Source organism: Monoraphidium neglectum, assembly GCF_000611645.1.
Source record: "Monoraphidium neglectum strain SAG 48.87 unplaced genomic scaffold scaffold00088, whole genome shotgun sequence".
NCBI lineage: Eukaryota > Viridiplantae > Chlorophyta > Chlorophyceae > Sphaeropleales > Selenastraceae > Monoraphidium > Monoraphidium neglectum.
In genome coordinates this window covers 1-13,299 of record NW_014013540.1, presented here as the reverse complement: position 1 = coordinate 13,299, position 13,299 = coordinate 1, and the positions used below count along the sequence as shown (strand labels likewise).

At 61.8% G+C, this 13,299-nt stretch overlaps 1 protein-coding gene across 1 annotated transcript; it reads right to left on the bottom strand.

Annotated features, from left to right (window-relative positions):
• Nucleotides 1-2,057: 2,057 nt before the first annotated feature.
• MNEG_0954 (aldehyde dehydrogenase (NAD+)) lies at nt 2,058-11,697 on the bottom strand (the record flags this gene model as incomplete). The annotated part of the gene is made up of 29 exons (XM_014050556.1): nt 2,058-2,211; nt 2,412-2,465; nt 2,791-2,843; nt 3,032-3,050; nt 3,383-3,477; nt 3,671-3,733; nt 3,983-4,052; nt 4,317-4,402; nt 4,704-4,795; nt 5,081-5,165; nt 5,420-5,563; nt 5,855-5,938; nt 6,112-6,202; nt 6,490-6,566; nt 6,869-6,946; nt 7,266-7,463; nt 7,771-7,837; nt 8,268-8,384; nt 8,579-8,662; nt 8,840-8,892; nt 9,076-9,094; nt 9,348-9,442; nt 9,623-9,697; nt 9,946-10,015; nt 10,290-10,375; nt 10,559-10,650; nt 10,889-10,973; nt 11,210-11,353; nt 11,566-11,697. The coding sequence occupies 29 exons, from the start codon at nt 11,695-11,697 to the stop codon at nt 2,058-2,060; spliced, it is 2,562 nt and encodes an 853-aa protein (XP_013906010.1).
• Between the last annotated feature and the right edge of the window lie 1,602 nt (nt 11,698-13,299).

Below are 13,299 nucleotides of genomic sequence, written 5' to 3'. Positions count from 1 at the left end.
TGGCATGGCGCCCCCGACTTCTCCAGGTTCCCACTGCTGGCGTGCCTGCAGCTCCAGGGCACGCCGTCTCAGCATGCACCTGACCAGCTGCGCGAGTGCTTCGCCCTCGCTGAGCGCCCCGGCCCGCGCCACGAAGCGGCCTGTGCCGTGCTGGCCGCGCTCGGGGAGCTGGACGGCCGCGCTTGGGAGATTGGGGGTCTAACTGACATCAATTCGGTGCTGAAGCACGTGCCTGGCATCACCTCGCTGCGGGTCAACATGCACACACATAGCACCGAGGAGGTGCTCACCATGCTGGCCACCCTGCCGGCAATGGTGCCGCACATCAAGAGCCTTGAGCTGATCACTTGGTCGGACTTCAATGAAGACTGTGCATGCGCGCTCGGCAGCCTGCCATGCCTGCGCTCACTCAGGATGGATTCTTCTGATGACGCTCCCCTGCTTGCCACACTGCCGTGCTCTCGTCTGACCTCGCTGGATTTTGGCGGGTGGCAGTGTTGCCCGGCGCTGGGCTGTGATCTGGGGCTGCCTTGGCCGCACCTGCGCGAGCTCAGGGGCATCGACCTGCCCGCCAAGGGCTGGGCTGAGCGGCTCGCCCTAGGCCTGCCGCACCTCACGCTGCTGGTAGCGCAGCCGTCGGGCGACTGGGGGACGCACGCCCCCGCGGCGTTCCCAAAGGTCCTCCGCGCAATGTTCTCATACTGTCCTAGTGGTTTCCGCCGGATGTGCATGCAGTCGCTGGTCCCCAATGTGGAGTGTTTGGAGGTGATGTATCATGATGACGACACTGTGCTGCTTGAGAGTCCTACTGCGATGCTGTCCGGCCTCACACGCCTGTCGCACCTTGCCTACGGCGCTACAGAAACACTGGAATCCCTGCTGCCCCCGTCGCTTTGCGAGTGGCAGGCTCTTGCGGCCGCGCCCCGCCTGGCAGAGCTCAAGTGCGACGCGGTGGTTGAGGATTTGGCTCGGCTAGCCTTACTCACTGGCCTCGAGTCTCTCCACCTGACACTGGCTTTATCTTGTGAGATCTCTCTGCATGGCGACCTCGACGTGAATTGGGGCTTTGGCAGAAAGAGCGGACGCGTCGATATGGGGGTTGTGGGATCCGCACTTGCCTGCATGCCCAAGCTGAAGAGGCTGGTTCTCGATGTCCCAGGGGGGCGCAAGGACATGCCGAGCCTGGTCAACTTTGCCAAGGGCCTGCGGGGCGTGACACGCCTGCGACTTGACAGCACAGATTGGACTGCAGAGCAGCTGTGTATATTTGTATCGCGTGTGAAGGCGCCCCTTCGCAACCTGTGGCTGCACTCCGTGCCATCAGCAGCTGACGCCCCTGGCTTTGCTTGGCTGCTCAACGAGCAGGCAGAGCAGGGGCTGATCATCCAAGGCATGTCTGACTTCCCCAATCGTTGTCTTCACACAGCTGATGACTTCAACATGTCATGGCAGTGCAGCAGATGAGCTGTGCAACCTGCTTACGGACGGGGCCACATGCTGCTGTGACGACCTGGATACTCTTGTCCATGCTGTAATAGCCAATTTGCAGTGTCCTGTGGTGCGTGGTACACCTCTCAAGTTGGTCAAGGCTGTCCCCAGCTGGTCGCCCAGCCAACTCAGGGCGATAGGGGTTAAGCGCTGAACAGGGAGGCAGCAGGAACACTTGACTCCTACCCTGTTGATATTTAAAAATCCTGCACATTGCACACGCACACACACCTGATGAGCTGCACCTGAATGAGCTGGGCACAAAACTATCGGCATGCTGCGCGGGTTCTGGGGAGTGGTCAGTGTTTTATTACATGTCAAGGTGATTAGAGCTCTCAACGTCACTGCTGCCAACGACATGATGCAAACAGAAAAGCTGTCGTAACAGTCACACAAACCGCCACCGCTTCTGTGCAAAATGCCAGGCAGTGTCATGACGCGTGGGCGTGAGACAGGGGGACAAAGCGGACTAGTCCGATGCGCCCTCTCAACTGCGGCTGCACACATTGGGACCAACCTATTTCCTCACGCCGATTTACAGTGCAGCCCGTGCGACACCCTGCCTGCCGTCACATCCACGCCGCGCCCTTCAGCGGCTGCACCACGGCCTTGACCTGCGTGTAGTGCTGCAGGGCGTCCTCCCCCTTCTCACGCCCCATGCCGCTGTCCTTGTAGCCGCCGAATGGGACTGCGCTGTCCATCACAGTGAAGCAGTTGACCCACCTGATGATGGTGTGTGTTGATGATGGTGTGTGTTGAAGGAGGGGGGGTTGAGCGAGGCAGCTTGATGTAGAAAGAGCATGGCGGGCGGGGGATGCTTGCAAGTCCTAAAACATCCCAGCACTGCTGAGCACTGTTCTGCAGGAACTGGGCCCAAGGCAAGGCTGCGTGCAGCTGCCGCGTCTTTTGGGGAATCCACGCACACTGTGCCGGCCTTGAGGGCTCGTGCCAGGGTGTTGACTGTGTCCAGGTTGGAGCTGCAGGCGCGGAGGGTGGGGTAGACGGGGGGCGGGTGTGAGGGGGCAATAACCACAACTTGGTCGGATTTGAAGAAAGGGTTTCATCAGTCCCATTGTGAGGAGGCCTTAGCGACATGACATACCCCAAGTCTTCAAGGCGGCAAGCTGAGGCACTAGCTGGCTGCACTGGTGGCAACTGAGGGGCAAAGGCGCATGATGCACAGGTGCACACACTGACACCCGGCGTCGGGCTGGCCTCCGCCTGCCAGTCTTGCTTGGTCAGACTGCAAGCGGGTGCGTTGCCATTGCTCAGAGCGGCCTTGCAGCAGCGCGGGGCTCCCACCTGAAAACGCCGGCAGCCAGGCCGTAGGGCGTTGCGTTCGCACGCCTGATCACCTACAAAGGTAGGGCTAGAGTTGTGTCTGGCACACACGCGGCGCCAGTGGCCGCAGGTGCATGCTGCTCCCGGCGGCCCCCAGTCGCAAGCAGCAGCACAGCAAGCGTGCAAGCGCACTTGTGTAAGCAACCCCACAGTGATTTCAAGGGCAGGCGCATGCAGCAGGTGTCCACACATGCGTCCGCACCTCGTCCAGGCTCTTGTAGCTAACGTGTGAGGGGTGAAAGGACGGCGGAGCGATCAGTTCTCAGTACTGCTGGATCGTGATGCGCCTCAAGAAGCGCTGCGACAGGGCGCTTCCCCGGCTGGCTCCGCCACTCCGCCCCCTCCCTTACCCTCAGGTCCGATTATCCTGTAGTGCGTGCACGCGCACTCATGCGCACACATGCACACGCACGCATGCACGCACGCATGCACACATGCACGCACACATCATGTCCAAAGGCGCATGGGGGCCGTGGCACCCTTCTGGTGCCAGCAACACATCAGCAGTCACACCTCGTTTTGATCCTACGCCCACCCCGAGGCCTGCCCCCACCTCATGATGGATTGCACGGGACCAAAGATCTCCTCCCTGGCAATAGCCATGTCATCCCGCACCCCAGTGAACACGGTGGGCTCCACAAAGAAGCCCTGCATTATTGGCGGCGGTGATGGGGGTGTCAATACGTGGCAGGCTGCGGAGTCTGCTGTGACACAAGCCACTGCACAGCAGCCAACACAAAGCCGGTAGCACAGGGGAGTGTGCCCGCACACTACAAAAATAGCCAATTAGAACTGAATCGTCATGGTCGCTCTGTGCGCGTCTGCCGACCTCGTCCCCCACGCGGCGGCCGCCAGCGGCCAGGCGGGCGCCCTCAGTGCGGCCAAGGTCAATGTAGCGCATTGCCTGCGGGTGGCAGCAGCAGTGGGCGGGCAGGTGGCAGGGCAACACAGCCGTGCGTTCAGCGCTGTGCGTATGAGCGAGGGTGGCCGATGCTGGAATGCCCAGCAAGCGCACTTTACAGCCACAGACCCGCACAACAAGCAGTTTATTTCATGCAAGCGGTGTCCTGGAAATTTCAATGCATATTCTCGCAAACGGCTGGTCGGCTGTTCCTGGCTCACCCACGCCCCTGCATGCGCTGTGCGACCCCACCTTGTCAAATTGGGCCCTGTCAACCTGCGGCCCCTGCAGCACCTCGGCCTCAAACGGGTTGCCCACAGGCCTGGCGGTTGGGATGCATGCGGGCGACTGGCGTCAGTTGCTCAAGCTGGCGGCCCAAGCGTCACCAAGGTAACCCAGGAGCTTGAGTGAGCGTGCGTGTCAGGCACTCCAAGCAGTGCGAGTCAGGTACGTCAGTCATAACCAAAAGCAAGGCAAGGAGACCGGCGCCGCCAGGGGCGGCATGCCGATCACAGCGGGCGGGGCCCGTGCGCCCGCACCGTGCAAGATCCCGCTGACCCGGACCTTGAGTTGGGGCTCGGCCCACCTGTGCTGCGCAGCTTGCGCCGACCTGGCCACAAACTCATCATATACCCCCTCGTGGACAAACACGCGGCTCCCCGCACAGCAGATCTACGCACGGTAGAGCGGGCAGGGGCGTGCGGTCAGGCGCACGCGGTCACGCGCGCCCTAGCCGCTGTGCAGCGCGGCTGCAAGAGGTGAGCAGGTTTGGAGGACGCGCCGCAGAGCAGACGCCAGCAGATAGGGCTGGGCTCAAGGGCAGGCCACAGCCAGCAAGCAGCACGAGCCAGCAGGCAGGGCCCCACCCCAACCTCGGGGCCTCAGCATCAGGGCTGTGCCAGCTCTAACACCATTTTGGTTTCAGGGCGTCGGTTTAAGATTTAGGGGCGTGCAGATGATAATACGCCCCCACCTGGCCCTGGTGGAAGAAGACGGCGTCCTGGGCGGTTGAAACCGCCAGGCCCAGGTCAGCATCCGCCTCCACGATCAAGGGGCTCTTGCCGCCTGCAGTGCGTGGGTGTGACTTCAGTGAGCCATCAGTGGGCAATTCGGAGGGTAGCGAGTGCACGTGTTGTGGAAGCAGGTGCGTAAGGGAGGACTTAGGCTGCCAAGGCTGCGCTTGCAGGCGAACGAAGGATCGCGCTGTGGTGACTATCAGAAGCGCAAACCCACTCGATCAGTCTTGAATTTGATTTTGCACTGCGCCTCTGTCTCAAACGTCACAGGAGAGCCCTGCAGTGCCGTGGTTGGCTGAACCTCGATTTATTGCCTGCCCGGTCTACCACCCACCCAGCTCCAGGGTGCAGGGCTTCAGGTTTCGCCCAGCGGCCTCCGCAACCAGTCGGCCCACCTCAGTCGAGCCTGTGAACACCACCTGATGAATGGTAGCAGGTCAGCCGGCAGTCCGGCGGCGCTGGTGTCACAGAGGGCCACGCCCCTCCACCCGCGGCTGCTGTCGTGTCATGCGCTACTCGTCTCAAAAGAGAGCCAACGCACCAGCAGTTAGCTACCGTATTGGGCTGCGCGACAGCCCGATTGTCGTCCGAGTTGCACCCTCACCGCGTCTCAGGGGTAGCAGAGGGATCATAACCCCTGTACCCACGTCCGGCGCCCCCCTCCCTGCCCCACCTTGTCAATGCCAGGGTGGCGCACGAGCGCGGCCCCCGCGACCTCCCCAATGCCGGGCAGGATGTTCACAGCCCCAGGCGGCAGCCCCGCCTCCAGCGCCAGCTGGCCCAGCCGGAGGGACACCAGGGGCGTCTGCTCCGCCACCTGGGCGGCGAGCGTTTGGTTGTGCGCCGGCGGCGCGCAGGAGGGTGGACAGGACGCAGGGCTGGTTGCTTGGTTGAGGTGGTCGGGCTGGTGATTCAGCAAGTCAGCTGGAGCACGGCCGCGAGGAGTGGGTCACTGGCGAAATTCTTGGCGGGACCGCCGGCACCTGGCTAGCTTGCAGAAAGAAACATGAGGTGACATGCAGGATCATCCAAAGCTCAGAATTCTCCGCATGTCATCTGGTTGGCAGGGAGGGCCTGTCGCTGCGCGCCACTGTCCGCGCACGCGCACCTTCAGAACGCAGGTGTTGCCGCAGGCGAGGGCCGGGGCCAGCTTCCACGCTGCCATGATCAGAGGGAAGTTCCAGGGCACGATCTGGAGTAGGGTACGAACAGAAGTGGGAGTTGGGTGCAGGCGATTGCTGGCCTTTTGTTGGGCCAAGGCCCTTCGGCTGGTGTCGTCACGGGCGATTCGAAACAACGGCTGCGTAGGTAGGTGCCTTTGTGCCAGCTGTCGCGGGCCCAGGTTGTCACAGGGCTGTGGCGCACCTGGCCGATGACGCCGAGCGGCTCGCGGAGGGTGTAGGCCCAATAGGGCCCGTCCACGGGGATGGTCTTGCCGTGGATCTTGTCTGCCCACCTGCCAAATCGGGGGAAGATCAGCAGGCCTTATGGTGGTGGCAGGAACGCACGGCTCTCTGAAATCAGTTGGTGCCTAATTGAGTGGAAGCAGCATCAGCATCGACTGATTAGATCAGAGTATTCAAGCCCTGCTCGTTGAAATGTGTGCTTTGTGGGTCGCTGGCGTGCGCGGACTGTGCGGCTGCTGGCCTGCTGGTTAGCGCGCCGCAGGACAGAGGCAAGCGTGGCAGCTCGCGTGCAGCAGCCACGTGCCGCTGAGCTGCAGTACCGACAAATCCGCCTCACCCGGCGTAGTATCTGAAAATGTCAACTGTTTGTGGCACTTCCAGCCCCTGGCTAAAGGTGATGGGCATGCCCACGTCCTGTGGGGGCGCGGGGTGCGTGTGCGTGGTGAAGGCATGTGTATGAGCCAGCTGAGCCAAACAACAAAGCATACAGGGCACAGGGTACAGGGATCAGGAATCTTGAAACAGGTACCGGTATCAGAGAACCCCTGCTGAAAAAGGTAGCTGGCATATTGCAAACAAGTAGGCGCCGGATGACAACCCTAAAGCGCAACTTGAGCCGGCAGACGGCCCGGCGCACGCCAACGGCCCTAGCAACGCGCGGGGCAGCAGCTGGTGGTGGCGGCAAGGAATGGCTGCTCGGCGCTCGCCCGCCTCACCAGAGTCTCTAGGGCTGCCAGCTCATCGGCGTGCTGCTCGATGAGGTCAGCAAGGCGGTACAGCACGCGGCCCCGCTCCTGATGGCGGGTCGATTGGGTGGCCGGGAACGGGCGGGGCGTGGTCAAGGGGCGGGCGCACATGTCATGGTTGGCTGCGAGGCCGCCTGCCGTGGTCAATACAGAGCTTTTGTCGGCACCAGCCAGCAGGCAGGTGCATATGGCATCACGGCCTGCCGCAGGCGAAGCGTGCAGAGAGCGGTCTGCGCCCGGCTGCTGCTCGATCGTCCTGCCGCCGCCCTGCTGGCGCGGCCGCGGCAGCGGTGGATGCAGCAGCTTGACCACCTGGCTCACAGGACGTGCGGCCAGGCGCCGGGCCTTGGCCCCTGCGCACGCATACCGTCCCACCAGCGCTCGCCTTGGCACTCATCCTGGGCCAGGGGCCCTCATCAAAGGCACGCCTGGCCGCCGCCACTGCGGCATCGACGTCCGCCTCGCCCGCCGCGGCCACGTGTATAAGATGGGCCTCGGTCCGGGGATCGAACACGGCGATGGAGCGGCGGTCGGCGGCGTCCGTCCATTTGCCGCCGATAAGCAGCTGCCGTGGGTTGTGCCAGGCAAAACAACGTGCGTGGCCGAGTGGTGTGAATTGCGGGCTGGGGGAGATGCTTAGGGGACAGGTAGGTCAAGAGCTTGAGCCTGCCGAGCAGAGTGCTGGGATGCAGGCCTCAACCGTGGTTTTGTGGGAGACTGCCGGGGGCGGGGAGCGCGGAACCGGCTCCCCATGAGCGCATTCGGTTGCATTGGGGAGGCCAGCCGAGACGAGGTGATGCACCTTGAATTTGGGTGGGATCGGGGTGGGTTGGATTTGAGTGGGATCACGTTGGCGGGGCACAGCGCCGTACCTTGCGGGGCACATCTTGGAGGGCCTCAAAGGCCAGGGACTCGTAGTCGATCTTGGAGGGCGCAGTCCTGACAACACATGACATGAACCCACAGTGCGTCTGTTGGCGGTGGGCTGCGGCCCGCGCACGTGCGCGCGCCGCGCCTGGAGCGGACGGTCGCAGTCCGGTCAGCAGTGCCACCCCTCCATTCCTCACCGTTCGCCTTCCTCTGTCTTATACCTGACAACACGACCGCGGGTGTTTCTGGCTGTATGGACGCGCAGGGGCGCCTTTCTGTTCGCTATTCCGTAATGGGTGACCCGGATCATCGCGCAAGCTGGCGTGTTTACAACTGCGATGATTACACGTCGATAGAGCCGTTTCAAGTTTGCATCAATCCGCTGGGAACAAGTGGGCTGCTGGGCCGGGGCGGCCTTGTGCACCGCGCATCAGGCGTCACTATGACGAAACTGCTGCAGCCCAAAGGGCTGGTTCGGGGCAGCCGAGGGCCTCAGCACCAAGCCGCGCCCCTCAGCGGCTGCACCACGGCCTTGACCTGCGTGTAGTGCTGCAGGGCGTCCTCCCCCTTCTCACGCCCCATGCCGCTGTCCTTGTAGCCGCCGATGGGGATGGAACTTGTTAGGTAGGGTGTTGGGGCGCAAGGGCAGGTGAGTGACGGAGGAGCTGCGATGGTGCTGGGTTGGTGGTTTTGCGGGACCACCTTGGCACGGTCTCAATTGTGCGGTGCAGAAACCGCGCCCAAAAACGGCAACAAGGGGTGGCATAGCCGGCCGTGAACCTATCTACACTAACAATTCACCGCCCCCACCTGTCCCCAACGCTGTAGCAGTTGACCCACACCATGCCCGCCCTCAGCGCCCGTGTCAGCTTGTTGACTGTGTTCAGATTGGAGCTGCAGCCAGGCAATACGCACCACAATCGGCATTCATTGTGACAGGAAAAGGCGGAAAGTCAGAGGTGTGATTGGGGTGTTTCAGCCTGACACGCCCACACTCTGCTCAGGCTGTGAGCGCACAGCCGGCAGCACCGGCAGCAGGGAACAAAATGTCGCCTTGAAAATCACACCCACCTGAAAATGCCGGCCGCCAGGCCATAATGGGTGCCGTTCGCACGGCGGATCACCTGGGCTTGATGCGTCGCGCAGCAGTCCAGTCCAGTGAAGCAGCGTGCGGATGGTTGGAAGCAGGAGCTCGCCAGTGCCGAATGAACAGGGCGGCCTTCAACCCCCAAAGCAGCGGCAAGCAGGGAATTTATCATGGTGCCAGGGTCGCCCCATGCGTGTCGTTGGGATGTTGACGAGCGCACCTCATCCAGTGTTCTGTACCTGCACACAGGGCCGAAGCAGTTGCAGCCAAGCCCCTACGGTAAGGAGGCTTCACGGGCACGGGGAGTTCGAAAACTTCCCACTGTTCTGACATGCATAAACCATGGCTTAATCTTTCATCGAGAGCCCAGGCTCGCATAAAGAACCCCAATCTGCACGTTTCAAAGTGCATCACTAAGCACTTGCCCTGATTCACAGGCGAGCGCCCTGGGGCGCCCCACCTATGCGCTGCAGGCGGGCTGCTTGCACCCACCTCATGATGGACTGCACTGGGCCAAAGATCTCGTCCCTGGCTATGGCCATGTCGTCCCGCACCCCCGTGAACACCGTCGGCTCCACAAAGAAGCCCTGCATGATTGGCGGAAGGCGTGGACACCGATTGCATGCAGCAGCAAGATTGTCAGGACATACAGGCCCATGCACAGGCTTGCGAGGAGGATCAAGCAAGAGGTGGATGCATGCATTGAGCGAGGTACAGCTGCACCACTGGCCTGCATACTTAGAAGCTGCCGTCCGGTAGCTGCCAACCTTGTTGCCGATACGGCTGCCTCCGGCAACTAGGTGTGCACCCTCCTTATGGCCAGTATTGATGTACCCCAAAACCTGCGGTGGCAAGCCGAAGCACGCATGGCATGCACAACAGGTGATGGGTCACTTCCACACAATGACATTAGTAACCTGAGCGTGGCAAACCGCGGGCATAGCAGCAAGGCATGGCTCCTATATCCAAGGCTTGTTCTGGCAACACATACGGCATCCCTTCTGCTATAAAACTCTACGCGGCAATGTTGAAACATGCATGCATGCATGCTTGCTTGCTTGCGAGCGAGCATGTGTTGCCCCCCATCCACCTTGTCAAACTGGGCCCTGGATACCTGCGGGCCCTGCTGCACAGCCTCGTCAAAGGGGTTGCCGACAGACCTGGCGGTTGCAACCGCAATTGCAGGGCGGCTGGCGACGGTTGGCACGCAGCTCAGGCAACAGATCATGGCGGACACCCGGTTGGGCGCGTGCGGGGGCTGCGCCCTTTGAAGTTGAGGGAGGGCAGCCCGAGGAGACAGGCTGCTGGCTGTAACGCTGTATCTCAGACCCATGGCGGCCACACACATCCAAGACACTGGGCGTAGCAGCTCAGGTGTTTACTGGCAGCTCAGCGAAGATCCTGAGTGGTGAACCACAGCCCCCCCAGTCTTACCTGTGCTGGGCGGCGTGCACAGACCTGGCAACAAACTCATCGTACACCGCCTCGTGGACAAACACCCAGCTGCCCGCAGTGCAACACTTCAGGGCAAATGATATGGAGCAGGGGCAATGCACAACTAGCGTTGCGATGGTTGGAGGCGGAGGCCGCTTGTGGCTGAGAGAGCCAACAGCCCGATGGCACGTATCATGCAGCACCGCAATTCAGCATACGAGCAGCCTTGCCGACCTTGCATAATTTCTAGTCCATGAAATATTTCTCACCTGGCCCTGGTGAAAGAAGTTCGCATCCTGGGCGGTTGAAACCGCCAGGTCCAGGTCAGCGTCAGGCTCCACGATCAGGGGGCTCTTGCCGCCTGCAAGGTGTGAGGAGGGGGCAATGAGCATGCCCACGGAGTAAGCCTGACTTGTTTGCGCATCAAACGTGGGTGAGGGACCTGTATAGATGCCTGTTTGGAGGACAGAGAATGGTGCTGATCTGTGGCGAGGGGCATGACGCAGTGGACTGTACCGTTTGGGAGTGCCCTGCAGAGCGATTACGACCTGCACTGTGGGCAGGCCTCATGCAAGCAACCAGCCTGCTACAGTACCCACCCAGCTCCAGGGTGCAGGGCTTCAGGTTCCGCCCAGCCGTCGCACCCACCAGCCGCCCCACCTCAGTGGAGCCCGTGAATACCACCTGAAGAAGCATGCGACATCGAAATGTTTCATGAATCATCAATAATGAAACGAAGTCAGGCTTCAGCAAGCAGCATCAATCGCCGGGCAACCCTGTGGCTGGCCTCTACCCAAGCGCACTAAACATGGGAAGCGCCTGGCGGCCAGCGTGCAACGGTGCACAAACACATAACACAGGATTCAGATGTTCATTTCAGGATTGGGACGGGGCATGGAAACGGTGGGCATGTCGCCCACCTTGTCCACTCCAGGGTGGCCCGCCAGCGCCGCCCCTGCAACTCTACCGCGCCCCGACAGGATGTTGACAACCCCGGGGGGCAGGCCCGCCTCCAGTGTGAGCTGGCCAAGCAGCAGGGAGGCCAGCGGCGTCTGCTCCGCCACCTGGGGGGGAGTGAGCGTGCGCAGCCGTATGCAGATGTTGTGGCGGCAATCGCGTCAGAAGCCGGCGGCACTGGTCAATGCTGCCAGGGGAAGCGCATGAATCTATCGGCAGCAAACATCTGCAAATCAGCTCCCCATGCAGCCCTGCATCTCAGACGCGAATTGATGGTTGCCCGCATTTCTGCCTTTGTTGACCCAAGGTTGGCAAACACCAGTGTGTTGCCGCAGGCCAGCGCCGGCGCGAGCTTCATGGCGGCCATCGCCAGCGGGAAGTTGAAGGGCACTATCGCACCCACAACCCCCAGCGGCTTGCGGTGGGTGTAGGCCCAGTAGGGCCCGTCCATGGGGATGGTCTTGCCGTGATCTTATCCGCCCACCTGTTGCAATTGGGGGTGACGCAACCAGGCGGCCTTGGCATGCATGGTGGTGGCAGGGTTGTGCTTTTGCACGTTTTGTGCGTAAACTCATAAACATGATGCGCAGGGCGACGGGCGCACGCTGATTATTACGGCACCCCTGAGCAGGGCGCAGGATCTATAGCTGACGCGACAAGGCGAGGTCTGAATCGAAGCAAGCGGTGGCCGAGGGCCCCTTTTGCAGCAGAGCGCACGCTGTCATCAGAGTATGCGCGCACATATCCTGCAAAGTAGCGGAACAGGTCGGATGTGATTGAGACTTCCTGGCCGCGGCTGCAGGTGATGGGCATGCCCACATCCTGAGAGGAGGGCGGTGCACCACTGTGAGCCCAAGGGCTATTCCTCCAAAGCAAGAAAACAGCCTCATGAACCCATGCTATCAGACTGCCGCTGTCTAGATTGGAGAGTAGAACAGTATCAAGCAAGCAAGGCGGCTGCACCACGGATTACGAATTGCGCCACGGATTACGCCGATTGGCACATGTCTGTGGGTGTGGCGGCTGCGCAGCTGCCCGCACGAACGAGCCCTCTGGCTGCAATTGTCAGTGGTGCAAGGTGAAGCTTCCATCCACCCACCAGCGTCTCCAGGGCTACCAGCTCGTCGCCGTGAGCATCGATGATGTCAGCGAGGTGGTACAGCACGCGGCCTCGCTCCTGTGTTCACAATATGTCGCTCTGTACAGGGTGCAGCCACGGCTGCATGCATATCAAGCCAGTGGCAACCTTTGCATCACGCTTGGCGGGTGATGTTATCAAGGTGGCTTGCTTGGTTGCTCACAACTTGTACGGCAGCTGGGTGGCAGGCAGCAAAGCAAACACAGGCGTGCGCACTGCGGCCCTCGCGGCGCGCCCGAGCTCGCCTTTGCGGTCATCCTCGGCCAGGGACCCTCGTCGAATGCGCGCCTCGCCGCCGTCACGGCCGCGTCGACGTCCTCCGTGCCCGCCGCCGCGGCGTCCATTAGGTGCGCCTCGCTCCTCGGGTCGATGACGGGGAGCACGCCGTCGGCGGCGGGGCTCACCCATTCACCCCCGATCAGCAGCTGCCCGGCGCCGCGCGTTGCGTGGCGCGCTCGAAAGAGTGGAAGGCAGAGTCAGGGACGGGCGGGCGCAGTGATGCTAGCTGCTGGGCGCAATGTTTTTTGTGGGTGCAACCACGGCCCCCTTGTGTTGCCCCGCTCTGAGAGAGGACGCGCGCAGCAGGTGTAACGTGACAGACCAATAGGTGTCGCTAGCGTGCTCGGGAAGGGCTCTACGACCCTATATACCGTGACACTCACCCCCACCTAGCCCAGGCTCGTCCTCGAGCCTGTCTGGCTGCCACCCTGTGGCTTCGGGGCGAAACACGATCTGCACGCATCCGGGTTCGAACCTGCGTCCTCCGCTCTGAGAGGACTGGCCAGGACCGGCTGGAGCACCAAATGTAACGTGACAGACCAATAGGTGTCGCTAGCGTGCTCGGGAAGGGCTCTACGACCCTATATACCGTGACAGCAGGCTGGGGGTTGCCGACCGCTGAGCCCTTGCCGCGGC